Genomic DNA, 26,492 nt, shown 5'->3' on the forward strand with positions numbered 1-26,492 from the left:
TCTGATAATCCCCTGTGATATTACATTTATTAATAGGCAACAGTCCCCATCCTGACAATTTACAGTGAAAGTTCCAAGGAAGTTTCTTTCCGCAGCACAGCATTACTTTCACATTCTTCAAATTTGAAGCTGATATTTTAATAGCAAATGATAGGCACATTTTTGGAGCTGGCTGAATTTTGTAGCTGCTCAGCTCCCAATTTGGGATGGAATGGCTACAAATACTGAAGGGGGACAGGAAACAAATTTTGCAAGCAATGGAGTCACCATGACAAAAAATAATTTGTTTTTATTTTAGATTCAGATTTCATTACTGCACTCAAACTACTACAACTGGGCTTTGAGTTATTATACAATCCAAACTGTTTCAATCAGAAACTCTAAGACTCAGTGTGCAATGATTATTATTAATAATAATTAGCTCCTTGGTTTCTTGATAGAAAAAGGCTATCAACAAGCATTTGTTTAACCACAACAAAAGTATAATTAGCTTATCCCACTTAGTAAATCTGTATGCATGCCAACTCATACCAAACTGCTACTTTTACAAAAAATTGCAATAATACAGATCATTTTTCCAGTCCTTTTTGCACAAAATTTATTTACAATGTATACATAAATGTTCCATGATGGGACTATGGAAAAAAAAAATGCACACATGACCGATGTCTTGCCCAGAAAGAAAGTCAACATATTAAAAATAAATCTTCAGTCCATGTTTCGAGCTGCATAAAACAGGAAGTGATGTACAAGGTGGTGGTTGCTGCATGGGGACAAGGATGCTCTGATGTGACAATTAGGCTTCAAATACACTGCCTTTCCGTTTCCATGCTTCCTCCTACCAGTCTCCTTAAGACACTGCCTGCAACAGCTGATTAATCATTGTTGATGACTGCAGTTTTTCCCATCCTTCCCGATTTACATCTGTTCAGGCCAATTCAAATATGGTGAGTAAATGAATTAGACATGCAAATTCACGCCCCAGGCTAGAAAGAGAGAGAGGGAGAGAGACGGGGAGAAAGGGAGAGAAAGGGAAGAAAGACAGAGAGAGGAGAGAGGAGAGAGAGAGTGTGCATGGCTGAAATCCTAGGATAGAAGAACGATTCTTCTGCCTGACATAGTTATTTTAATGCTCTAAAAATCCTGCAAATAAGCCCTTTCTGTCATTTGCAGGGTAAGTGTAAGGCTTCTTTTTTAAATGTAAGGAGGCTTCTGGAGGAAGTGAAGAGCTATGGAAACAACACACATAGTGTGGAAAAATTTCACATTTTTTTTAAAAAATCTATAAGAAACAACGTAATATGGATAACAGTATAATAGCATTTTACAATATTTCACTCTTTGTTCTCTTAATGTCTTATATAGGTATTTAGCATGTCCCCAGAAGCTGACTTCGGTTGGTGTTCTCCTGCTTTTCAGGGTCCCTGTGAAGAATCGGAACGTCCCTTGGTCCAAAGTTGACGCCAAGAACTCCATAGTCATTGCAGAAAGACAATGTTTGAAATCTACCGTTGCTGCAGACAGTGCGTATTTCCCTTAAGCTACTGAGCATGAATGTCCATCACTTGTCCGCTCACTGCCGGCTCGCCGGTATGAAGCATTGTGGGGCTTGATGCTGACATGGGCATTCCAGGGTGGGGTGGTCCTCCATGCATCATCATCGCTGGGTGGTGAGGGTGTCCAGGAATGTAGGTATGCATGGGGGGGCCATGACGCAGCTGAGCAGGATGGGGGGGCATCTGGGGTGGGGTATAGCTTGGCTGTCCCATATTCATACCCATTGGACTACCCCGAGACACATAATCCCCTGGCATACTTTGCAGCCCTGTGGAGAGAAAGAGGCAGTGGTGAGTGCTGGGGACCAGCTACCGACACGGGGCCGCGAAGCTCCTCGGCGCGGGCACGGGCAAAGGTGACTGTGGAGTCACGGCCGCGTGAGTGCGTTTGCCTTTGTGGGATCCAAGCCCATGTCTGGACTCACAACGATGGCAACAGGGATGATTCCCAGGTCAAAAAAACTCCAAACGAACCCAAGAGCATCCTCCCCCCTCCAAATACAGAGTTTTGGGAGATAAAACCACATTCTGCTTTTATGGTGAGGAACATATGTGATGGAGATGTTTTCAATCTGGAAGCGTGCTGGAGGCAGAGCCAGCCCGATGACGACTACAGTCACACGGGGTGGTGGCACCAAGCTGGGGAAGCCCTGCAATGGCTCTCAGGTGGGCTCCATCCCCCGTGGCCTGGCTCCAGCTATTCGCCTCTGTCTCCCAGCTTGTAAAAATGTGCTGGGGATCCTTAGTGGTTAATGAGGGGCCTGGGAGGAGAGATGGGTTAAATCTGCGTCAAGGTTTATCAACATTTATTTAGCTCTTGAGCCCAATCGCTTGGAATCTGTCCCAAGTATTTGTGCTATTCAAACAGCCACTATACAGCAAGCACATACATCGCTGAACAAAGGCCTCATATGAAGCCGAAATTGATAGGATTACTAAGGACAACTGTTAAATCAAACCTGTATTTTTAAACACATACAAAAAATACATAATCAATAACAATTATCAATTAATTCTCTCCCCCTGCTCACTTCTGTTCAAAAAAATCAGACGCGTAACTCAGTCAACCTTTGAGTGGGTTTGGGAGAACAATAAGAAAAAAATTGGACCTAAAACAATAAAACCTCCTGCTTTCCGTGGGCCTCTGCCTTCTGCTTGGATTGCTGTAGCTGATGGGAACTGACAGGTGTATTGTTTCGGAGAGCTATAAGCTCCATAATCATCAAGGGTGAAAGGCATACGCTATTGCTAAGTAGGTTCAATTGGCTTTAGTTCTAAGTAAGAGCGCACTGTGAAAGCGCCGAACACCTTGGAATCAGGTCTCAAGGCTCTAGCAATGAATAGCTGCTTAATCTAGCCTAAAGGAACAGTTTTGAACTAATGAAAATTGCTTATAAAATATACTGTACTCACAGCTCTTTAATCAAAAAAGATGATAATATTTTTTGTAATAACCTATTAATTTAATTGGTCACGAAGCATAAAATACATCATTTAAATTTAATTGACCCAGAAACTAAGAAACAATATTTAAATTAACTAAGCTAGAAATTTCCATGATGAGGTAATAAGGCTGTTGCATTCCCAAGCTCAGAGGAATGTTTTCACAGCTAATTGTTAAAACTTAGTTTTGACTTGTGCCCAGAGAAGACGACTACGAAATACACTTGGCCTGGGTAACTTCAAACCCCACATTAATTTCGGCTGGGGGCACAACAAAGATGCCAAAATAACTGCCTTTAACTCCAGAAAGAGACCAACAGGAGCAGAATCAGGCACCATTTAAACATGGTACCGGTGCCTCGATACGTTTCAAACTGCTTTACTCTTTAAAGAAAAAACAAACCAAAAAAATAAAAACGTGTATAATGCATTTCCCTTACAAAAAGACAAGAGGGAGAAGAAAAAAAAACTGGGACAGTTTTTCTAGGCTTTCTTCGCGAGGCCTGCCACTGAAGATTGCATTAATGATCTCTATTTTTGTATACTGAATAAGTCAAATCCATTTGTCACACTGCAAGTGATGGCATACTTAATTTGGATATAGTCAATTAGCCTGGGCTAAGCTCCATAGCCTGCTGCGCACACCTCTATTTTGTATTCTCTCTTTTTCCTTTGCCACACGTAATCCCATTATGATGGACAGACAAAGAGAAATAAACTTGAAAAAAAAAACATTAACAAAAAATCAAAGTTTCATTCACCGCCTTCCAAAACGCAACAAAGTGAAGCTGCCGTTTACTTGTTTATTTTTTTTTTTACCTACGAGAAGTCTCTGTTTGGCTTTTTTGGTGTCTTGCAGGTTAGCGGGAGAAATGTAACTCATGCATCAACTGCGGTTAGACAGATTTATGACACTTTGGGGACATGCTCTTTCCTCTCCCTGTGCTGCTGCAGACCGCTTACATTTTGCAAATCAGTCTGTTGCCAAGACGACGGGCTCCCCCACCTCCCCGGCTGCTTCTTGTTTTGTCATGTGCTCGGGGATGGATAATAGCATCAATGTATGGCGGCGTCGATGTACGGCGGCGTCAATGTACGGCGCGCGCACGCACGGGGGGTTTGGGAGCTTGGAAAGCTTGAGCTGAACCAGAGAGAGAGAGAAACCCGAAGGAGCCCAGGCGTAGGATGGATGGATGGAAAGGAAGGAACAAGCATGAGGCTATGGGCAGGGAGAACATAAGGAAATGCAAGGAGACAAATATCCCTGGGACAAAGTGAGAACAAAGACCCCGTTTGTACTTACTTCCCCCTGGCTTTGCCATTGGTTACCTAGGTGAAGGTTACATGTAGTGCCACTGCCCCTCCATGCCCATATTCATGCCCATTCCACTCATAGGTCCTAGAGGGAGATAAAAATCCAAGAAGATGCCAGAGAATGAGCAAAGTCAACAGATAGTGCCAAAAGCCCCTTTCCAAAACACAAGCACAGCAGAGGGTCCAGGACCACTCGAGCGAGAAGACGCCTGGTTCTCCTGGGCACTGCTGAAGGCGAGCAGAGGACAGGCGAGGCAAGGCAGGCAGCTGAGGCGACGGCGGAGGGCAAGAGGTGCGGTTTCCTGCGGTGGCGCAACCAGGGTCACTCATCGGTGGGGCTTACCTGGCGCTCGGATGCCCATGTGCTGCTGGCCGTCCATCACGAAACCTCCCATCGGCTGCCCGTCAGGATTATAGGGTGTTCCTTGACTTACTGGAAAAGTGCAGAACATTTTGCTCTTTAGCGACAGCCAAATGGGTCACCTCTTCTTCAAGGCATCAAGACACAACCCCCCCACCCATGGACTGTGTGAAACAGCTATCGATCCTGGCTCTAAAAAGAAGGAATCATAGAATCACAGAATCATAGAATAGTTTGGGTGGGATGGAACCTTCAAAGCTCATCCAGTGCCACCCCTGCCATGAGCAGGGACATCTTCACCAGACCAGGTTGCTCAGAGCCCCGTCCAGCCTGGCCTGGGATGTCTCCAGGGATGGGGCATCCACCACCTCTCTGGGCAACCTGGGCCCGTATTTCACCACCCTCAGTGTGAAAAATTTCTTCCTCATGTCTGGCCTGAATCTCCCCTCTTAGTTTAAAACCATCACTCCTTGTCCCGTTGTAACAGGCCCTGCTAAAAAGTCTGTCCCCACCTTTCTTATAGGCCCCTTGTAAGTACTGGAAGATTAAAAACATCTACTGCTCAAATTTAGTGGCCAGGCTAACAAGCTTGCTTAGTTTTGGCTTGATTTCCTACTGCGAGTTTGGAAATGAGGTTAGCGATCCGAAATCTCAAGACACGAGGAGCCCCGGCTCCAGCTGCTGTTGCTGCTGACGTCAATGCAAAGACCTGTATAGGAGCTGGATTTTATGGCTGGAATAGTCACACTGAAATCGCAGTGTGTTAAATTACGCCCGTACGCCTTTCTAAGAGCAGGACCTGAACACATCCGTGCCAGATATTTACCTCTAATGACAAAATAATCAAATGTACTCGAAGAGGAAGCGTGGCCCAAAGGTATCTTGGACAAAGACGGATTTGGATAGCTCGGTAGTGAGACTCAGAAAACAAAACCAATTGGGAGTAACAGGCTATTCCTTGATGGTAAATATCCACACAGAGCTGGGAGCCGAGACCCCAGACACAACCAGCATGTGAAAACTTAATGTTTTTTAAAATAATAAATCCCCCCGAAGTAAACCCCAAACACTCAGTGATCCCAAAAGACAGCTACTAGAAAGAAGAGACAAGGGACAAAGGGAGCTTATACAAGTACCACTACCTGAACTCAAGGTTTTAACTGTACATTAAAAGCTGGCTTCAGAAGTAAGCTGCCTTGGGTTATTAAAGCACATAAAGCTCTACCTCATTGAATGTCTTTGAACTTTACTGAGTCCCACAAGCGATTCTGACCCCTTTGCCCTTTTGACAGGTAATAAAGTTTACAGCAATTCCACACCAAGCCATGCACCAGGGAGTGGTCACAGGAGCAGAAAGAGCTGGGAAGGAAAACTCGAAATAACTACTAAATAAAATGAAAATAACATCAATTCCAAATGTGTAGAGAAAGTCCAGTCAGGGAGCGGATCATTTGAGTTTCTTTTTTTAAAATTTGCAATGTCTTTTTTGCCCCCCAATATTTTAATAATGTTAAAATGATTAGGGCTGTAATGAAACAAAGCTGGTTGTATTTTAATTGTCAATCACTCCCAGCATTCATTTCTCATTTATTTACCACGTAATGGACCTCCCGGTGAACGGCTTGAGGATGGTTTATGCCTGTGTGACTTGAATATAGTTACTATAGGGGACTTGCCTGCTCGATTGGACTGGTCTATCATGGGCTGAACTATTCTTCTTCTAGCGTTAATAAACCTGCAAGAAAAAAAGAGAGGAAAGCAAACGGTTATTGAAGGGGACGACTTCCACCCATCCCCGCCGCGGTGCTCTCCATCAGGCTGCATGGCGATGCAAATACTGCAAAACCTCTAACCCTGACGACCTTTGAGAGCACGAGCTTGGGGTTTCTGAGCTGATTTATGTTTGCCTGCTTTTTGCCACAGTCGGACACTTCCATTTCATCTTTTCACAGGGGAATTAGCTGAGTTTTCAGGAAACAATACTGGCAACACTCTTCTCAGTTCAGAATGAGACACGAAAAAAAGGGCGAAGCTGGTGAGATGCTCGTGAGGGCATCTGCTCCCTCCCCCTCATTAGTCCCATTTCTGCCTTATGTCCTCTGACTTCTTTTCCCATTTCTTTTTTTATCAAAACCTGCCCCTACCTCTTGCAAACCTAATTCCCTTTTAATGCCCACTATTAAGATAATGAACTGTGATGGCAGAACCCCATCAAATGAGGGAACGTCTGGAGTTTTATCACCGTTAAGTCACACTGCTGGGGACTTCAGAGCCCTGCATTCCTCGTAGCCATTTCTTGGTGGGCTTTCTCCCCCCTCTCTTTATGCAAAGTCTGAGAGGTCAAGGCGAGGTCATAGCTTTACAGTAATTGAATTTATAATCCTGTTTTCTCCAGCTAGGCCTGACCATTTACAGCAAACATCTTGTTAAACTGTAATTACTGGACTACTGAAAATTCCCCTCAAACAATGAAAAGCAGATCTTTGGAAAGAAAAAAAAAAAGGTACAGTCGTTTTTAAAAAGAGCCATCTGCAACATTACTCTCTGCGTTTTTGTAGCTCTTCATCTCAGTCTTGCAATGTTTATTTGGGAAAGGAATATTCAAAATAATTTGGAGCAAAACAGAAGGAGCGGCATTGCAAGTGCCCCGGTCCCCATGGCGTTGCAATCAGGAGGCTTGAAACCATGGCTGGGAACCTGTCTGAAGAGTGTTAGAAGAACTTCTCTTGTGGTTTCACTCATCAAAAAACTTAGTTAAAAACCATTTGGAAAACATCTCCATGAAGATTTAATCACGGCAAAGCCTCATAAACAGACTTTACATTCTTTACGAGAGAGAAAAGCAATAACAAAACCACGTAAGTCTTAATATTTACAAGTAAAGGAAGAAGTGTGAGCACGTGTGTGACCACACCGTGCTTGTGAAACGCAATGGGAAAGTCTAGAAAGGGCTACGTGGTGCTTGTTTTTGTTGCCTTTGCTTGGGGTAGCTTAGCAGGAGCTCTCCTACCACAGAGATAAAGCCACCAGGATATTCATGCGGGAATCAGCTCTGCCCACCCTTCCCTTACACTGTCGAGGAGAAGAATCACAAACCACCGCCCTGTGCTGTTTGTTTTGCCCTCATCAAAGACCAGCACAGAGATTTCGGTCTCCTCCTATCTCCCATTCCCGACTGACCCCCCACTTCCTAAACTCTCGCAAAAATTAATCAAGATGTTGAGTCCTAATACAACCCATCTCAACAAAATGGGCTCAAAGGCACCAGTTCCAGGTGCCGATCTGGAAATGTTACATCTGAACTAGGTCATGTTTTGTCAGCAACAGTATTGGATCAATTTTTGTACATATTTCCAATAAACCCCCCCGCCTTAACTCCAGCAAACAGTGTTGCAAATCAGTTTATCATTATCTTGTACAAACCATGAAAATTAGAATCATGTGAGCAGAAGGTTAGACTAATTCTCCTTTCTCATTATAAGCACAGGTGTAGCACAAACACCATGCGAAATAAGCAATTAAAAAAAATCTGCTTTTTTCCCCCATTAGCTGCCTTAGCTCCATGACCAATTAGAAAATTGTTTAATATCTGTAATCTGCATTTGCAGAAAACAATTTTCACAGTAACTCTCCTAAGTAAAACAGCACCACAAACCCCCAGCGCTCCAGCCATTTATTTCTGCAAGCCTGGCAGGATCTTGCTGTGTTTATTCCATCATTCTCCTGCCCGATTGCCAGGACCTGTTAGTGTGTCAGGAAGGCATTTCTTATTTGTATTTTCAGACATTTTGTGTAAGCCGTGAGATTGGCTGGTCACCTAAACCTTCATTTGCCAACAGCTTTTACCTCAAAGAAACCCTGAACAAAATTAAGCACACACGCACCCCAACTTCACAACTTTCTCTTCCTTCTCCTCCAAACTAAAAGCACTTTTAATAAGAAGGGCAGTCTCATAATAACAAACTATATAGCTAGAATTTACCAATAATTATCCACAAGCTGGGCCTACAGCAAAACATATTCTCACCTGTTTGCCCCACGCTACCACTTGGGATGTCTGCTTTAAGAACATTTTACACACAGGTACTTAGCAGTTATCTTCTTCCTACGCGTTCATATAAGTATTTTCTATAAGTAGCAATTCTGCCAAACAGCCCAGTGTTTGGATGTCTTCAGGGGGAATTCAGACGCAAGAACATTTTCCTTCTGGGTAAAGTAATAAAATGACATTCTCGCTCCTCCCACTAGAAGTCAAACGGAGGTCAGCTCCCCATCCTTGTATCTGTTTAAATAAACTGGTCCAGCTGTTTGTTTCCAGGATGCCCTTTAACCTTCTGTCCCATCCTCCCTGCCTTTGTAACAGAACGCTTTACTTTGCATTATAGTAGACTCCAAACCACTATGCATTAAAAAAAAGAAAGTATTCACTTTAAAGTTTCTTCCTGCATCCCAAACTTGGAATTCGTAAGAACCCATCAGATTAAAACTATTAATGTGGCTTGCCTTGAAAGAGCACAATGCAGTGCTGTTACATTTATAAATCACATTTGAGAGCTCCTTGCAAGCGAATTAGCTGTTGCTGCAGAAATATACAGACATAGGGGGACAATTTCTTCATACTCTCTGTTTTTTTCTTTGATAGAAGGGCCAGGATCTTTTGATCACTCTTTGAATTTCCAAAGTGCTAGGCTGACGTACCACCAGCAAAAATCATGGAAGACAAAAGCTAACAGGAAAAATCTTACTGCCCCTTTTCCTGTGTGTTCACATTCACCTATTTTAAGAAACCCTGAATCACCTTGTTTTCAAAAGTTCAGAGGAATCAGGACCTTAAAAAGATATTTGCACATTAAGTGCTAGTCAAACGGAGTATTGTCAGACTACGACTCAGTATAAAACTTAAGTTAATGATTAAGACGGCCACATAACGTTACCAATGTGAGCAAAGACCCGCACAGGCTCAAAGGCTTGCAGAAAGTATTTTTCCCCACACCAGTGCTCTATGCTCTACGCTCCTGTACCTTTGCTTTGATATGGAAGGGCTTTTTTGCTTTGTTTTTGTTTTCCCCCAAAGAGCAGAATCAACAGCATCACAAACAAGGTGAGAGCTCTCAGTGTACAAGTTGTACCCATCTCCCTACCCAAGGAGAGCTGAGAAATCCGCAAAAAGATGCTTTGGGTTGCAGTTTTTCTTTTATTATTTTTTTTTCTACAAGGGGAAGGATCTGGCATGGAGGAAACATTTGAACAGTTGGGCAAACACAGGAGTTTAAAGTATTTATTATTTTTTTCAAGTTAACTTTTCCTTGCCCTTTTGGATACACGAGATTGCGCTTTCCACCGTGTCCCAAAAGAAGCAAGAAAAAAACCAGCTAATCCACCTGCATAACTGCGAAAGAGGAGGAGGAAACCCTCTCTTTCTCCAATTTGCATTTTACTAGGATGTTTTCTCTTAGGCTTGTTGCCCAGGCTGTGTCTCCGGAGGTCACTGGCTGTCCCCCGGTCGGTGCACGCCGGTCCCACGGGTGAGATCCAGCCCCGGCCCCGGGGATGCAGCAATCCGCCTCTGCACTCTGACCTTCAGCTTGGCCGCCCTGGCTGCCAGGCACAAGTTTTGTTTCTTCTCAGCGAGAGGCAGCATGGCTGGTGATGACAAAAGACTTATTTTATTTGGAAATTGGCTACAATAATAGCAGCCAGAGAGCAAGGATTTTCGGAGGGTCACCAAACCCTCCAAAAGGCACAGTTCGCTACGGCTCAGGTTACAGCCGGAGTGACATTTTCTGCACAGATCTGTTCTTTTTCCCTTCCCCTTGTATTTCACTTCAGTTGAGTGAATAAAACAAGACCTTCCTCCGCTGTCACAAATTTCCAAAGCCACCTTTGCTCAAGAATCGCCAGAGTGATCGTGAGGACTTCCAATTTGCAGTCTTCAAATGAAATTTTCCAGGACGAGCTGTCTGAAAGAAGATGCTGAGACTCTGTGGTATATTGAATTTTCCTCTACCCCCCAGCACTCCCAAATGAGGAGAGTTTCACACCATTACCGACTTTTGATATTTGGAGTTGCAGGCTGCTCCTTCTGAATATCGTCTCAAAGCGCCACATGCCAGAAGTCTGTGTATCGCTGAGAGTGCCAAGAAATTCCCCAAAACCACTCTGCCTCATTTTCTCCTTGAGCTCCTTCTAGCAAACCAGGCGTAAGAACAATGAGAAACCCCACAGTACCTACAAACCTCAGTGCTAAAATCTCTCCTGCCCCTCTGAACAAAACAGTGTCCCTCTTGACAACAAACAAATCATCATTTTTTTATAACAGGTGCCAATGTAACCAGAACCCTTCAAACTGGCAAATAATTCACTTGTAAAACTAGCCGTACTCTTTTCTGCATACTGGGATCTTTCATTTATGCAGCAGCAAAACAACCTTCTCTATTCAGCACTTAATTCCTCAACGTTTAACAGGTTTATCTCTAATAAAAACAATTTAAATGGAAAGTGTGCTATAAACTGGGATTATTACACTTCAGTAACTGCTTTATTCCTTACTTTAACATATTTTCATTTTTTTCCTGTGTATTTGTTTTCCAGACCTTTTTAAAGGAGTCAGTTAAAGAAAAGAAAAAACCCTAGGAATTATTTCACTGAATACTTTAAAATGTTTTAAAAACAGCCTTAAAAATAGCAAGCTGCCTTTCTAATTATGAACAGAAAAAAGTAACTGCAGACTTTTGAACGGTAATCGCATCTCTGTGTCCCTAAAATGAGAAATAAATGTTAAAAGAGTGCTTACTGTCGTTATTAGAAAGTTCTGATCCTGAAGTCAGTTAGTGTGCTTAATGATCCGTAACTACCAGTCATTAGCAATCCATGCTCTCTGTACTCCCTTTATTTGTAAAGAAAAAAACCACCCAAGACACTCAAGAAACTTTGTTCAATTTAAAGTCAAACCTCATGAAGTCATGTTTGGCAACTTTTCTTGGTTTCTCCTCCTCCTCCGAACCGAAGACAGTTCAGGACTGCAATACATCATTTACAACACTAAATAGACGTAGGGAGGGAAGAGAGTACACGGGTTGCTAACCGCCCACTCCAGACACGTAATATTGGAATATACTCCAAATGCAGAGAGTATCAGGGGGTGGGGAAGATCTCCTGAAAGTTCTTCTCTCCTTTCCCTCCCTCCTCCACCGGCAGAACCAGGAACTGTATTTAAGGCTAGGGGTGTCGCAAGACAATATTGAAGAGTGAACAAATAAAATACTATGCAAAAACCAGTGATGAAAAACCACTAATTAGCTGACAAATTTGATGTAAAGCACTAATGAAAGCCATGTGTGGTTCTGCAATTTAGTTTTAAAAATAGCATCTGACTTCAAGCATTACTATGTGACCCCACCGATGGACTCATGTTGTGCATTCAGAAAAGTTGCTTTAAAGTGCGAGAGTGCTATTGAATCTCTCGCAAGCCAGTCCTGCTAATGTAACAAGCATATCAAGTGCAAAAATAGAAAGCAGAGAGATGGGATCAGGTATGCGCTCCTTGTAAGAGAGCCGGCTATGCCCTACATTCGGCCAGCCCAATGTGCGCCAGCTCCACCTTTGGCCACCTCCTGTGCTTGCTCTTCTCCCAACCTCTTAAGCCTCGCTTCCCCTCCTGCTCCATACCGTGCGTTCTTCTCAAATCACCACGGGATGCCTCCTGCCTCCAAATAAACAGACCAGATTTGGTGGAGCACCCTGCTGTCAGCCCCATGGGACACCACGCAGATTTAGTGACCGCCTCGGGGTGGCAGTGAGCCCAGAGGTAGCTCGTGCTCTTGGTGCAGAAGGTACAGCTGATAGCTTTCCATTGAGGTACGACCCATGAGCTCCTGGCCCCACTCTCTCCGTGGCCCAAACACTCCCTTAGACCCATCTCTGCAGAGGAAACACAGCTGGTGGCTGCTCGATCGGTCTTTCTAGAAGAAAGCTAGGCAGGAAACACTTTTCCCATCTTGCACAATTTTTCCTGTTCCCTAGCAGGATGGAACTAAAGCCTATTTGTATTTATTCAGCTAGTTTTGAATTAAAAACAAGGGAAGGACTTGCTAGGGTGGAGTGAAGAGCCAATGTGCCCGGGGAAGGGCTCCCTGAAGATGCTCCTCCCTGCTCTGCCCATCTCCAGTGCCCTCCCACATCACGGCTGAGCTGCTGTTGGCCTTTCTGGTACGCTCTCCTCTTTCTCCTCCTCCCCTCCCATCCACAAATCCCACTCAGTCCTCCAAAAAGCTCAGCCAACATGGAAAGCTTCCAGCGAAAATCCGGGTCCAGCACCCAGACGTCTCCCCGCAGAGGCCGTGCCGGGGGTCTCGGCTGTGCCAGGGAGGGCTCGCAGCAACCTCATTCCCTGACACCGCAGTTCCCCGGGGGTTTAAAGCAGATGTAAACTCGTCCTCGGCAGCCAGATGATGTAAGGGGAAATCTTTACATGGCAACGCGCCAGCAGAGCTGACCTCCCGTCTCTTCCCTGCTCCCAAATCCCAGCGCAGCTGTAGTCCGTTGATCTCCGTGTGCCACAATTAGCCTTTAAGGAATATGGCAAGGATTCATCTAGTAGAGCAGCACTTAAAGGCTGCTCTAACTCCCGCCTGGGACAGCACTGGACCCCAAAACAACACTGCAGTTGGGTACACAACATGCTACCAGCCAAAATCTTGCCTCCCACAAAAAATGCCCAAGGACTGACGCTGTGTAGTTGTTTTTCCAGTGCAGATTTGCAGAGCAATTCATCTCAGCGCCATCCAGTGCACTGTCTTTGCTGGGATAGAGATGTACGTGCTTTGATGTGCAGACGAAAACAGACGCCACAAACCCCAGGACCTCTCAAATGCTCGTGGCAGGGGGTGCGCAGTCTCTCCGCAAGCTTTGAGAGCAGCCCAGACTGCGACACACGTCTCCTGGATCAGGTTTTTCTCCAAGACTGACGGGGTTCTGACTCTCAGCCTTCCACCTGAACCTTCAGAAGAGCATGTCTGGACTTTGTAACTCGGGTCCTGCTCTGGTGCACACCATCAGGGCAACCCAGCAGCTTGTCTTCAGCAGATCACTTCAAATCAACAACCCGAGTCCCACTCCATGGCAGGGTTTATGCTGGGAATGGGTGAGAATTGATAGCGAAATACTCACTACTTCCTTGAAAACACTCCTTTCTCTTCCAGCAACTTCCCTGTCCTCTGTCAATCCAGCATAACCTCCTGTTTAAGGGAATGTAGCGTTTGTGAGAGGTGCCTGTATGATCTCCCAGCTTTCTCCTGCTGCACAAGTGGTCTAAACACAGGAGTTCCTCCTTTAAGGTCCAGGGTTTTTTCCATACATCAAGTTGGGAGCCTTGTCCAAACAGTTTTCCCCTGTTCACTCCTACCTATAGAGCATGGGAGCTGGAAGCTGTGCCTGGTCCTCCAGCCCAAGCGAAACCAGAGAGGCTGCTCCCACATCTGGCACTGGTTTAAGCATGCTCTGCTCACTTAAGGATACGAGAAATGCCGTGTCTGTGCTCCTGGATGGATCTCCTCACCCTCCTCATCTCCAGAAGGACACTTAAGGAGTTTGGAGTAACTCCATACCCTGTCACCGCACACCATTCCTCCAGCCTTCAGGACATGGAGAAACGAACCCAGGGTGGCCAAACCGAAAGCCTTAAAAAATGTCTCCGGGAGAAAACACCCCCAGAGCTCCCAAAGAGAAAACATAATGAACACCTATGTGGGACTTGTGATTTGTATGTGAAATAGGCTTTGACATCGCTCTGGTCTATACCCCGAGACATCAGTTCAGGATGGAGGAGGGAAGCTGTGATTCCTGTGGTTGCATCCTCCCTACCACTACCGAGACAGCAAACACGAGCGCGTTGGTGTATTTCGTGTGATGTGGGCACCTGCAAAACTGGTTTCAAATTATTTCTTTTTTTTCAAAAACCACAAAAGTTACAACTCTGAGTCACAGCCAACCTGAAATACAACCCCACACTTCTGGACGAACTCCCCCCAAGACATCCTACTTCAAAACATTGTTTTCTAACCACTACTAATAACCTACTTTGTAATCTACTTTATCTAAACATAATTTCCCATTAAGTGAAGTAATTAATTTTGCTTATAATCCTACTCCTGACGGTGTTTTATTCAGGGCAGAAGAAAAGACACGCTCAGAAAACAACGCAAACAAAACACACACAGGGAGGTCAGAGGAATGTCAAAGATAAAAAGAATTTGTGAGACTACGTGACATAGGAAGCTTAGGGATCAGCCCCCCAGATGGTACAAACCACCTTTATAAACCAAGTGACAAGTCAGACATCTCTGGGACAAATCTGAATTAAAAAGGAGCAATTGCTCTGGTACTTTATCATTAGCCAAAAAAGCCACAAGGACTACAGGGCAAGAAAAAGAAGAACCCATGAAACTGTTACATGACCTAGATTTCATTGGAGAACGGCAGAAGCAATATTTTTTCAGCAGCATCTGCTGCCTTTTTTTTCCTTTTTCAAAAGTAAAATAAAAAGCAGAAGCCTCGTTGGCTCTATCGCTGGTAAAGCCACCCATACATCATTCACACCAAAACCATTTCAGGGCAGGCAGGGCAAAACGCACGCCCGTCCTCGCCCTGTGCCTCTGGCTGTGTTTCATTTTCTGAGAAGAGAAAATTGTTTTAGCCGAGAAGGAGGCAACATTTGCCCCATATTTAATATTTCAGGCTGACTTTCTAAGCAGGCAGTTTGTTTTATGCAGGTGCAGCCCGGAGCTAGCGCCTGATGTAAGCACCAGAGAGGGTCTCCGAGGGCACCTTTCTCCCCGTGTTGGCGTTTCAGTTTGCGACGGTTAATCGCTCTACAGCAACCTCAGCAACTGTTGACACAAAATAGGTGGAGATCAGGTCTGTGCAAGCACAAAATACCAGAAAGGCAAACTATATGTAAACACACTTCAGATAGCTATGACAAGAATAGACCAAAACCTGACTTGCAAAGCAATGACAAACCATTACTCTCCTCCTCTCTCTCTCTTCTTTTTTTAATATATATATTGAAGGTATACATTTTTATTTATTTTTTTAATATATATTGAGAGTATTTTTCCTGACAGAAGCATCTCTTGCACTAAAGAGAAACCAAGCCCTGAGAATTTTATTTACAGGAGATGGCACAGAGCCCTTCGCTTGCTTGCAACACAGCATTTCCACAATACAATAGTGTCCTGGATGGGGATTTTTAAAGCCAAACTGTCTGAGACAATGCACACCTGAATCTCAGCCTTTTAAAATAAAAAGTAGCAACCTGGTCCCTGCCCTGATCCTGCACAGCAAAGTTAGGGCAGGAGTAGAGAAAAGAGCAAGCAGTGAATGTTTGCATGTTTGCATTGTGCCTTTTCATCTTATCTCCCTGACACCTGACAGTGCATTCATTACAGAATATTAATGCATCAACTGAAAAAAAAGTTTGTCAGGAATAAAACCACCCCAGCGCAGGATGTAAGGCCCAAGGGAAAACAGGGTATTTTTGGCTGTGTATTAACTTCTCAAGCGCCGAGCACCTTTTGTTAGTCAAGACTATTGGCAGGTAAAACCCGCGTGCACCGTATGACGCTCTGCAGTGGGAACAACCTTTTTTCCCCTCTCAAAGAACCATCTGTGTGAATAAAATAACACCAGATACTTTATTTGCTCAGTGCTCAGGGCGCCACTAATTAGTCTGTCAGTTCATGCAAAATGATCCCGCGTTTGCTCTTGAAATAAATGGTGTTTCCTCTGATGGTTTTGTCTGGCCTGAACCCAGGGGATGTCAGAGCAGTGGTCAGGGGAAACATCCTCTCTTGGTGCTCCTGGATGGGGTGACCCCTGTTTCGGGGCAGTTTGAGGAGAGTGGAGACTACCAGGTGTATCAGCGCTGCAGAGTGAACACCTTCCTTTGCTCCATCTGAAGTCCTGCAGGCCGAGAGCAGCTTTGCCCCCAAAAAACCTCTTTATCCACTTCTTCTGAGCATCTGCCTCCTTCGGAAAAACACCCGTGTTTCGTGCCGAAACCGCATCGCTACTCCTTGGATCCGCTCACCGAAACCAAATCCTGCATGTTTAAACTACTGCGCTGTATTTTTAAATGGCTTTACTGAACTAAAAAAAAAAAAAGCCTAAAATCTGGTGATACAAGAGTACCTGATGGCTCTAAATTCACAACTCTTCCCCCTGCAAGCTATTTGCTCAGCTTTTCTAATAATACCTTGGCTGCCTGGCAGCTCTCCAGGGCTGTCTGAGGCAATATGCAAGCTAAACATTTTTTCGTCTGATTTCAATATTTTCTTATGAGTAACTATACAGGATTTTACCTAGTGAGTATTCCTGATTGCTGTAATTTAAGAACAGAGAAATAGACTACAGATGTAATATTATTATTACAATTGGCATTCAAGGTGAAAGGTATAACAATTAGCTGAGACTTCGTGAAAACATAAATGTAAAAATCTACTTGAAAAGCCCAGCACATGGTCCTTTTAGAACAGCTAATTTATCACACACATTTCAAATCGCTCAAAGAGTGTAACAATTCACCCAGTGAGATGCTTTTTAAAACAGTTTTCTTGGGGGTTTGTGTTTGAGGTGGAGGGTGGGAAAGTGTGGATGATTTTCATGTCGCAAACACCTACTGTCTTATTTTACGTTGGAATAGCAAACAATATATATTTGTTAAACCTGAAACATATATTCTTTCTTATTTCAATTTTCTCCTGTTTCTCCCACGTGTTCCCATTAATAAAACAGTGTTTAAATAACATACGTATACGTATTCTTCAATCACATAAGGAAGAAAAGTAAATAGTTTCCGAAATCTGATGGTTAAGTTTGTATTGCTGAAGCTGAGAGGATAATTTGTGAATGTTTTAAGATTTACAAGTAAATAAGTACTTGTATTTACTGTATCTGATTACTGAGGAAAGTATTTGTTATGTTCTTACACAGATTCAAATTGCATCTTGACCTTTTCTCATTTAATCTGTTTACTGCAACAAAAGCAGTAATAGATACATCTGAAAACAAGCAGATCTTTTACTTGCCTAGGACTGAAAACCCTTGAGTGCAACATGCTCTGCAAAGCAGCAAATGGAACAGCTTGCCTGGTTCTTGTAGCCTGCGATCTGGTAGAGCAGCAGGGGTGAAAATCCACCCCTGCGTGTAGGACCAGCACCTGCTTTTGCTATGCTCCCTCCCTGCCCGCCTCCTCCCCCAGTTACACCCTAAAAATAGTGCTCAAGTGGGACTAAAGCGGTGTGCTGGTCATGTTCTGGCCTTTTGCTCGGGGTGAGTATCACCCTCAGTAAAGGAACTGAGCGAAGCTGAAGTCGATGCTTAACGCTCAGCCCCATGAAGGAGCCTGTCCATGCCCTCCAAGGGGCTGGCGTGGGGCTTAAAGAATGGGAATCAGAGGACATTATCACTCAGACTTTGGGGTGTTTCAGGTGTGCTTTAGATGGGCTAAATCCCAGGCATTCTATGATAAAAAAGAAATAATCTCAGCTGGAAAACAGCCTGGGACTGTTTTGCAAAAGGTGGCAAGGTGAAGAGCCATGTAGCTGCTCCTTCTTTCCCTCCACGTCTGCGGAGGGGCGGGCTGGGGTTTTCTGCATCTGTCCCCATCTGTATTCCCCCATCTGCCCCATCAGCATCCCCCATCTGCCCTATCTGCATCCTTTCCACCTGCCCCATCAGTGTCCATCCCCATCTGCATCCCTCCATTCACCCCATCAGCACCCCCCCATCTGCAGCCCTCCATCTGCACCTCCCCCCATCTGCCCCATGAGCATCTTCCCGCCACATCACCCCATCTGCATCTCCCAATCTGCATCCTCCCCATCTGAAACCCCCCATCTGCTCCATCTGTAACCCCACCATCTGCAAGCCAGGCCAGGTAAGACCTGCAAGCAGATGGGAAGGACACCCCTCGCCGTGGTGTTCCCCATTCATTGCTGGGTTCTGGGGTGCAATCCCCCATGAGAAGTGCAAAATCATCCCACCCCTGCCACGCCACCCACGCCACGGCAAAGCGCTTCATCCCCTGCTCCATGCAACTACACAGCAAAGAAACAGAGGCATGAGAAAACTTTCTGCTGGAGAGGGGCTGTGATGGGGCTAAAAGTATTTCTGGGTGTCTACGCCCTGAAGTGGCTCTGCTACTACATACAGTAAAGTGGTCTGGTCTGTCTATCACAAACCCATTGCAGATTTTTCACACTCATCTTTCAGGCTGGTTTTGGAGCCTTTTTAAACGTTATTCTTTATAAAGTTTCAGCAAAATAACTTCAGCTGTCTCCAAGAATGAGATTAGGGAAATTTATATTATTTTTTCCAGTGTTGTTTGGTTGGGATTATTTTTTTTTTCTCAAGTCTAGAAAATTATACACAAAATTGATATTTAAAGATGCCCAGGTCATAAAATCAAGAACTCAAGAGTCAGGAAACTGTATCAGTAGAGCTGCTTGCACCCTATTCTTTAATCTACTTTATATACAGACAGTCCAGTTACCAGCTCACGGTACAATTTTTGATAGGGCCCAATGCCTCAACCACCCCAATGATGGTTTTGTTTGTTATAAGAACAAATCAGGGCACTATAATGTAGAAAAAATCATTTCTACAGGAAATAAATTTCATCGAAGCTGAATAAGTAAGGCAGCAAATGGCAAGAAAAGCAAAGCAGTTCCGGTTGAAGCAGCTGAACACTGCACTGGAGAAGAGAATTCAGCTCTGCTGCTGCCTTGGACTGCTTGGGAGTTACTGAGTAAATCATCAAAACCAAACTTTTCACCAGCAGTTACTGATTTCTCGCATCTCTTCTCCCTACCCAACACCAGAGATTGGCAATGTAAGACTTCAAGGCACTAAAACCAAGAGATTTTGCACTGAAAATGGTGGTTGTGCTAGACCTGGACCTCCCTGAGCCTCAGTTCTTCACCTATTCTCTCTTTGCAGGGGAGCTGTAAAAATACGCAGACCAACAACCTTGTATGCACATACAGGCAAGTGGAGCTCACGGGAGGACTTGGGTGTTACAGCAGTAAGTGCCATTGGAAAGCCTAGCAGTAATTATTAATTCAATTTTCAAGCACGGTTTGAATACAGCTCAACAAACGAAGCACTGAAGAATGAGCGTAAGATAAAATATTGACTAGCTGCTCCATCATTGTCTGGTCTGTGCCCTAGATAACACAAGGGTACTTTGGGAAAAGCAGAATGAAAGCACCTAATAAAAGGCTGGAGCTTTAAGAATTTGAATATTTAAGATCATTATAATGCAGTTGTATGCACTTCTGTGTAGAGAGATAGTCACATATGGATATGCACATACAGAAAGGTTATACAGGCACATCATTCTACAAGTACACAGACACTTGACTGTGTGTACCTAGACTTTCCCAAAACATAAATAAGCATCTGACACCTAATGCAGCATTTGATGAGAATTGCTCTCTCTTCTTGGTAGAGCACCACCAGTAATTATTTACCGCTAGTTCTTAATGGGAAGAGATTCAGCTGGGACGTAGTCAACAAGAAAACTGCATAGATGGTTCAATATCACCTGGCTGGCTCTCAGCTAAGGTAAGAAGTGATTGTATCACACCCTCCTGGGTATTTCAGTCACGGTTTTTATCACAGGGGAAAAGCACCTTATTAACCTGCACTTGGTCAGGTCCCTTCAGTGTCCATATATGCAACACTATCAAAATCATACAAGTGCCCCTTCTAGTTCACATCACCATGCTTCGAACCCTAAACTGCTGCGAGGTTAAATGACTAACAAGACAGAAACCTGAAGGGTTCACTTAGGCTAAAGACATCTCGAACTCTGCTACCTTCCTACCTGCCATAGATTTTTGCTTTTTGCAACAGGGTAAGGGCTCCCTCTTCCCACGACAGAAACATCCCACTGTGGCAAAAAGATGGTCCTATAAGATGATGTTGGTGATTTGTGAGGAAAATCGTTGTGTGTGAAAAAAAAACAGAAAAAAATCCTCTGCGTGGACTATTTCATTACTTAAAAAAAAAAAATAACTCAAGGAAAAAGGTCAAGTTAAAACTGGTATTTTTAAAGACGTGCCCTACCACTGATACATTTTCTGGCACATCTCACATCATCACCCCATTCCTGTGACTCCTCAGCCATCAATAGGAGTGTGTGCATCAGCCTGGGGAGCCCAAACACCGGGCAGACCGTATGTGAAAAGCATGGGGTTTTTTTGCTATGGCAGAGAACTGAAGTACGCAACCAGCACATACTGCAAAGGCATTCAAAATATGACCAAAAAATCTGTTCAAATGCTTTCAATCTGCAGAAAACAAATGCTCTCTTCACTGACTGCTCTGTGGCAAACTTCAAATTCCATCCAGAAAATCCAGCATTCCCAGTCTGGGCTAACGACCATGCTACCAGACATGAGTTTATGTTTTTCATGCACATTTCATGTATTCCCACATGCTGTGTTGCTGCCAATAATTTATGACTGATCTGCACCCAGCTTGCCCTTCAGCATTTTATTTAATCTCTGCAACAGTGATTTACAATGACTCATCATTAATACAAAAATGTACATGTGTGTTAACAAGTTTGGAAGAATCTAAGGAGGAAGGCAAAATTTTTTGCAAGTCGTGGCTGAATGACTTATGAGCCCTCTAAAGGAAGGCAAAGTTAACCAGAAATGATACGTTAGCTCTTCCCTGCAGCAAACGATTTAGGCAAAAAGAGTTTCTTCTCCTGCACACCACCTTAGAAGAAAAGGGATGGAGTAAAAAGCTGGGAGAGGGTTGCCCACATTCCCAGGTTTGGGAAAGGATAAATAGCTCGTTGCTCATGCCACAGCTGGATGTTTCCTAAGAATGTCCATGTGTGTGTGTGTGTGTGCAACCTGCACACTCAGCCACAGCCTCACAGCCTCCTCATTCCTTAGCATCCATGACGAAAAGCAGGGGCTGAATTACCCTATTTTGGCATCTCTGCCCACCACATATGGATATCTGTGATTTAGAAAAGCCCCGACCGGCTCTACAGTGTTAAATCCTCACTGGGCTGGGAAGGGGAATTGCCTCAATAATTTATACAATTGTAACACCACAGCAGAATTACCAAACTAGCTCAAGCAGAGGAAGCCTGCCCTACATCCACAAGACTTCAGTTATAATGTATTTTGACCTACTTTTATTTTTTCTTTCCTTGCACATAAGGAACTTATAAAAACACATCTGACACAAAGCCAAAGTACAAACTCCTCAAACCTGAGGCGAGATGGGTACAGAAGAACACCCTGCGAAGTCACTTGGGCAAAATTCCACCAGCTTTAGTTCAAAGCATCCCATGTTCATCATCTCAAAAGTTTTCTTCAATGGAACATCCTAAACTGACATAGTTGCCCAGACCCAACCTTATGCTCCCAGACCCCTCAGAAACAGCACACGTTTGCTCCTCCCATCGTTAAATAAGACCCCTGACGAACATGCACAGCTTCTCGACTGGCCAATGCACCTATCGTTAAATGGAGGGACCACCATATAAATTGGGGTATCACCTGGATGAACATTGGAGGACGTAAAGCTGAAGCAAACACTAATTTTTCCTGGCTGAGCCAAAATACCGCAGGTTACGTTTCTTTATAACACCTGTTTTATGTTTAGTGCTTTTTATTCCTCCATTTTAAAGTATCTTGGAAGCATACTTCACATAGACTAAGTATTTGGTATTTTCCTTTTATTCAGTGTCTTAAAGGGTTTCAAAAAATTGATCTCCCAGAGCTGCTGTGGGGTCACAGAAATTGATAACCCTTACAAGCTATGCTTATGTGAGCCCGCCTGCGTCTCCCAGATAGTGCACTTTGTAAATTAATCCTCCAAAGGCAAATATATTGTAAGTAGCTTGTTATCTCTAAAGTACTAAATTGAAGAATACATGGGATTATATTGACAGAAATTACATTTTCTGTAATGGGGTTTAATATATCTGAAATCTCTCCCATAGGCTCCTACTCTCTCTGAGAGAGGAGGGTTTGTTAATGTAGGTGCAATGGACATCAAGACCAAATTCATTCACTAAAATGGATTAGGCCATGTAATCAGAGCTTCAGTAATATTAATCTCTGACACTTATTGAACAGAAAAAAACCCCACTTTTGTCTGCAAACTGGCATTCCTCCTTCTCTTTTCGCCAGCAGGCTCACCATTTGCCTTGGCCATTTTCTGGGTATTACTTCAAAGAGGATAAGGTTTCCTATCATAAACACTAATCTAAAAATATTAGGACAATTAATTAGATACACTTAGTTTTACAAGGTATTAGATTGCAATACACTTCAAGTATGACACTTGTTCTGGAATAGTGGGAGGAACCTGCATTTTGATGCAGTAACAAAGGGTAATAAATCAAACTTTTTTTAAAGAGTTTCCTGTTGTGCTTTTATACTTAAACCATGAGTAATTTTCACTGGTTGCCTTCGCCATGTCCTGGACAGTTAGCAATCCCAAATCCTCTGCAGAAATAGCACAGATCCTAATTTCCTTCAAACAGACCCCTAGTACAACAGATCAGGGGTTCCAGCAACGCTTAGCTGAACACACAAATGAAACTGCTCCTCTGTACTTCAGCAGCTACGAGCCAGATTGTCCTCGAAGTTCATTCAAGATTTCAAAAACCCCACTTTTTAAACAAACCGGTAAAGAGACAGGACATCAGTCAAAAGGAAAACCCCCACTAACAACATCAAAAAAAGCACGACAGCATCCCAAAACAACAACACAATCCACAGAAATGGGGCCAACTGCCCCTTTTTTTCACCCAACATCTCAACCTCTTCCAAGACCAAAGTTCTCAAAATGGATGTGGCTTTCTATTGCGGAAGACACTTCCTCAGCCAGAAGCAGGATTGGTACCCAAATACAAATACACTGAAATCTGCTCGCTGAAAAAGTGATGGGAAAACAAATATCACGTGTTTTCTGCAATAGAAAACCTCCGAGTTCCCATAATTGAAACCACTCCCACAGCGATATCACTTTTGCATCAATAAACTGCTGAAGGGGGGAGCAGATAACAGCAAGGTGTGTCCTCAAAAATGCAAAGCATTAGCCGGAGGGTGCCAGCGGCCATATAGAAACACTAAGGAAAATTACTTACCAATTGTTCACTTGAAGTATAGTGAGCCCTGTGTCTTGTGCCAACTGCTTTTTCTGTTCTTCTGAAGGGTAGGGGTGCTACAAGATAGCAAAATAAATATATACATTTAAAACAATGCTTTTTTGGGCCTATTTTTTAATTAAAAAAAAAATTACCAAACAAAACACAAAAAAACCCCAGAAGCACAACATCTATTATTGAAAGGTGAAAATGCTGAGGTGTGTCACTCGTTTATAATTATTAATGGGCTACTACATCACTTAATTAATGGCAGTAAAAGACAAGCCAATTATAAAGATTAGTGAAGTGGAGAAATAACTGCTTAGGATACTGGCAGTACCTTGATACTCAAGAAGGATATTTGTTGCATTAGCTGGAAGTTTTTGCACTTGTCTCAAATGACCAATTAGAGTCAGATCACTTGGGGTTTTTTTAATGTATTTCACAGAACAATAAAGAATGCGATAAAGCACTTTGCTGTAAAAATAAAACACGCTGATGTTTTCTGAGATAGTGAAGACAAATCTTGCCAGTGCCCCAAAATCATTTGCAAATAAGATCAGCATCCCCAACATAAACAAACGCCTGGGTTTTGAATACAGGCCAACGCAAGGTCAATGATCAGCACATTTTTGCTTGACATTAACATAGCTGGGCTGCACTAATCCTAAGAGACAGAAAATAAATACTGGTTTAATTGAAGATAATGTTAAAATTAAATCATAAGTTTCTTGTGAGAACTTGATTGCTTTCTCAGAAAATTTGCTTTTGCGTGAATACACATTGCTTAATAAATCAACAGCAAAAACCACATCCAAGTCTGAAATTTGGAAATGACATTAGCAATATCGTTTCTGTCCTTTCTCTCCATGTAAAAATGTCACTGTCCCAAAAGGAAATGGCTAAATATTGCAAACATAACAATTCCCAGGAAAAACCCTGTTTTAAAGATCTGGCTCAGCTCCTAACCTGGACACCCAAGTCTCAGTACTCACGGGATTCAGATCTGGTCTCCCGCAAGGTACTTAATAACGTTTTAGTAAAGGTAATTCAGTATAACTGGTTAGACCTATGCCAACATCCCCTTTAGCAGCTGGTTGTCACTGTTATACACATATCCCCCATTTTTTTTTCCCCTGAAACATTCCCATATTCTTTGGATGTAATCTTCAGCCTGATATTACACAAGATGTAAACTGAAACCTTGTAAAGTGTAAGAATTTAAAACCTCATAAAATTCCGCAATGTTATTGGTATCGTAACTATTTAGCAGATTTTATATATTCTTGTAAACAGCATAATCTGACATCTAATAGCTGTGTCACATGGCTGCCTCCCTTCATTTTACCAAATAGGGGGTTTTGTTGTAACTCTGGTAACTTCCCCTTGCCCAACGTGCCCATTTCAAAGCCCAGTGCCATGGCCACCAGCTCCAAAAGTAGTTTGTTTAGTTCTTTTTTTTTCCCCAAAAAAATGGTGGGGACTTGCCATTCTTTAAAAATACTGTTTTCTTGACAGTAAGCCCACAGATAACCTGGACACCTGTAAACTACCCCCTGTATTTTCTGCATGTACAGGAAACAGCTCCAGAATTGCAATGTGGAGGACACAGAGAAGGGGATTTTACTTATTTATTAATGGGTAATTTGCATTTCACACAGGAAAAAATATAACATGAATTTTATTGTCCACATTATACATATATTCATCCACACCACAGTCATACTTGACTTATGTCCATCTATCTGAACATAATATTTTGCATCTCTTGAAAAAAAAACCCTACATAGATGATCTGTAACATTTTCAGCTTTATAGCTTACTTCCCATTCCATTACTTTGCTATCAAGCAAAGACAAAATTATTCTCTTTTTCCTTATTTCGCTTTGCCACCTTACATGTGATCTAATTTTAAGTAATTGAACAAACTGTGTCTAATTTCATGCAGCAAGCAATAATTACTAGAAAGCCTCTAGCTATTGGAGTTGAGAACTCTGTCTCCATTAAGCAATTTTCAATTGTTCTGGACTTTTTTTTTTCCAAATAGACAAGACTGGATAAAATTAGCCATCAAAATAAGAAAGTCACTGTAAAAATAATTGCTTCAAAAATCCCAACCCCCAAATTCTTCAAATTGTGGTATGTTTAAGGTCATCTGATTTTTTTCTTCATAGCCTAGCACAGCATAAACTTTTAATTTCATGATAAATCTATAATTGCCATAATCACATGACAGCCGGGACTTCATGCAGCTAATCCCTCTTAGCTAAAGGTTCATAATGCGGCAGGCTTTTTAACTATGGTTCAGTGTGGTTTAAAATGCCTTTAACGCTGGGCATCCTTATTATATAAGCTTTATGTGGATCGTACGAGTTGTTCCTTTGTAGGCAAAAACCCCCCAAAAAATAATAAAAATGACTTGACAAAGAATCCGCATGCCACAGGCTAGGCTGCTATAAAAACATTCAAAGCCTTGTTGCATTCCCACCCACAGGGCTAGGAAGGCCTGTGCTACAGGCAAAGGCAGACATCACATTGCAACTGAGAGAAAAGGGGAAACCCTGAGAACTGCCATTTTATGAAGAAATAGGAAATTCTGTTGAAACTGTTGCTGTTGGTCTTTAGTTCAACTGCG

The 26,492-nt window shown here is 43.1% G+C and overlaps 1 protein-coding gene across 2 annotated transcripts in view; it reads right to left on the reverse strand.

The window, feature by feature from the left end:
- Nucleotides 1-269: 269 nt before the first annotated feature.
- MEIS1 (Meis homeobox 1) overlaps nucleotides 270-26,492 on the reverse strand; it is a 109,522-nt gene continuing 83,299 nt past the window's right edge. The window contains exons 9-13 of one of the 2 annotated variants that reach the window (XM_071805715.1): nucleotides 23,858-23,934; nucleotides 6,351-6,409; nucleotides 4,657-4,746; nucleotides 4,303-4,398; nucleotides 1,688-1,825 (exon numbers count right to left, since the gene is read on the reverse strand). In XM_071805715.1, coding sequence (XP_071661816.1) covers nucleotides 4,340-4,398; nucleotides 4,657-4,746; nucleotides 6,351-6,409; nucleotides 23,858-23,934 — 285 coding nt within the window. In that variant the 3' untranslated portion in view covers nucleotides 1,688-1,825; nucleotides 4,303-4,339. Of the gene's footprint in view, nucleotides 1,826-4,302; nucleotides 4,399-4,656; nucleotides 4,747-6,350; nucleotides 6,410-23,857; nucleotides 23,935-26,492 lie in introns of both variants that reach the window. The other variant, XM_065833643.2, reaches the window with a different exon arrangement.

This window comes from Patagioenas fasciata, chromosome 3 (assembly GCF_037038585.1).
Source record: "Patagioenas fasciata isolate bPatFas1 chromosome 3, bPatFas1.hap1, whole genome shotgun sequence".
Taxonomy (NCBI): domain Eukaryota; kingdom Metazoa; phylum Chordata; class Aves; order Columbiformes; family Columbidae; genus Patagioenas; species Patagioenas fasciata.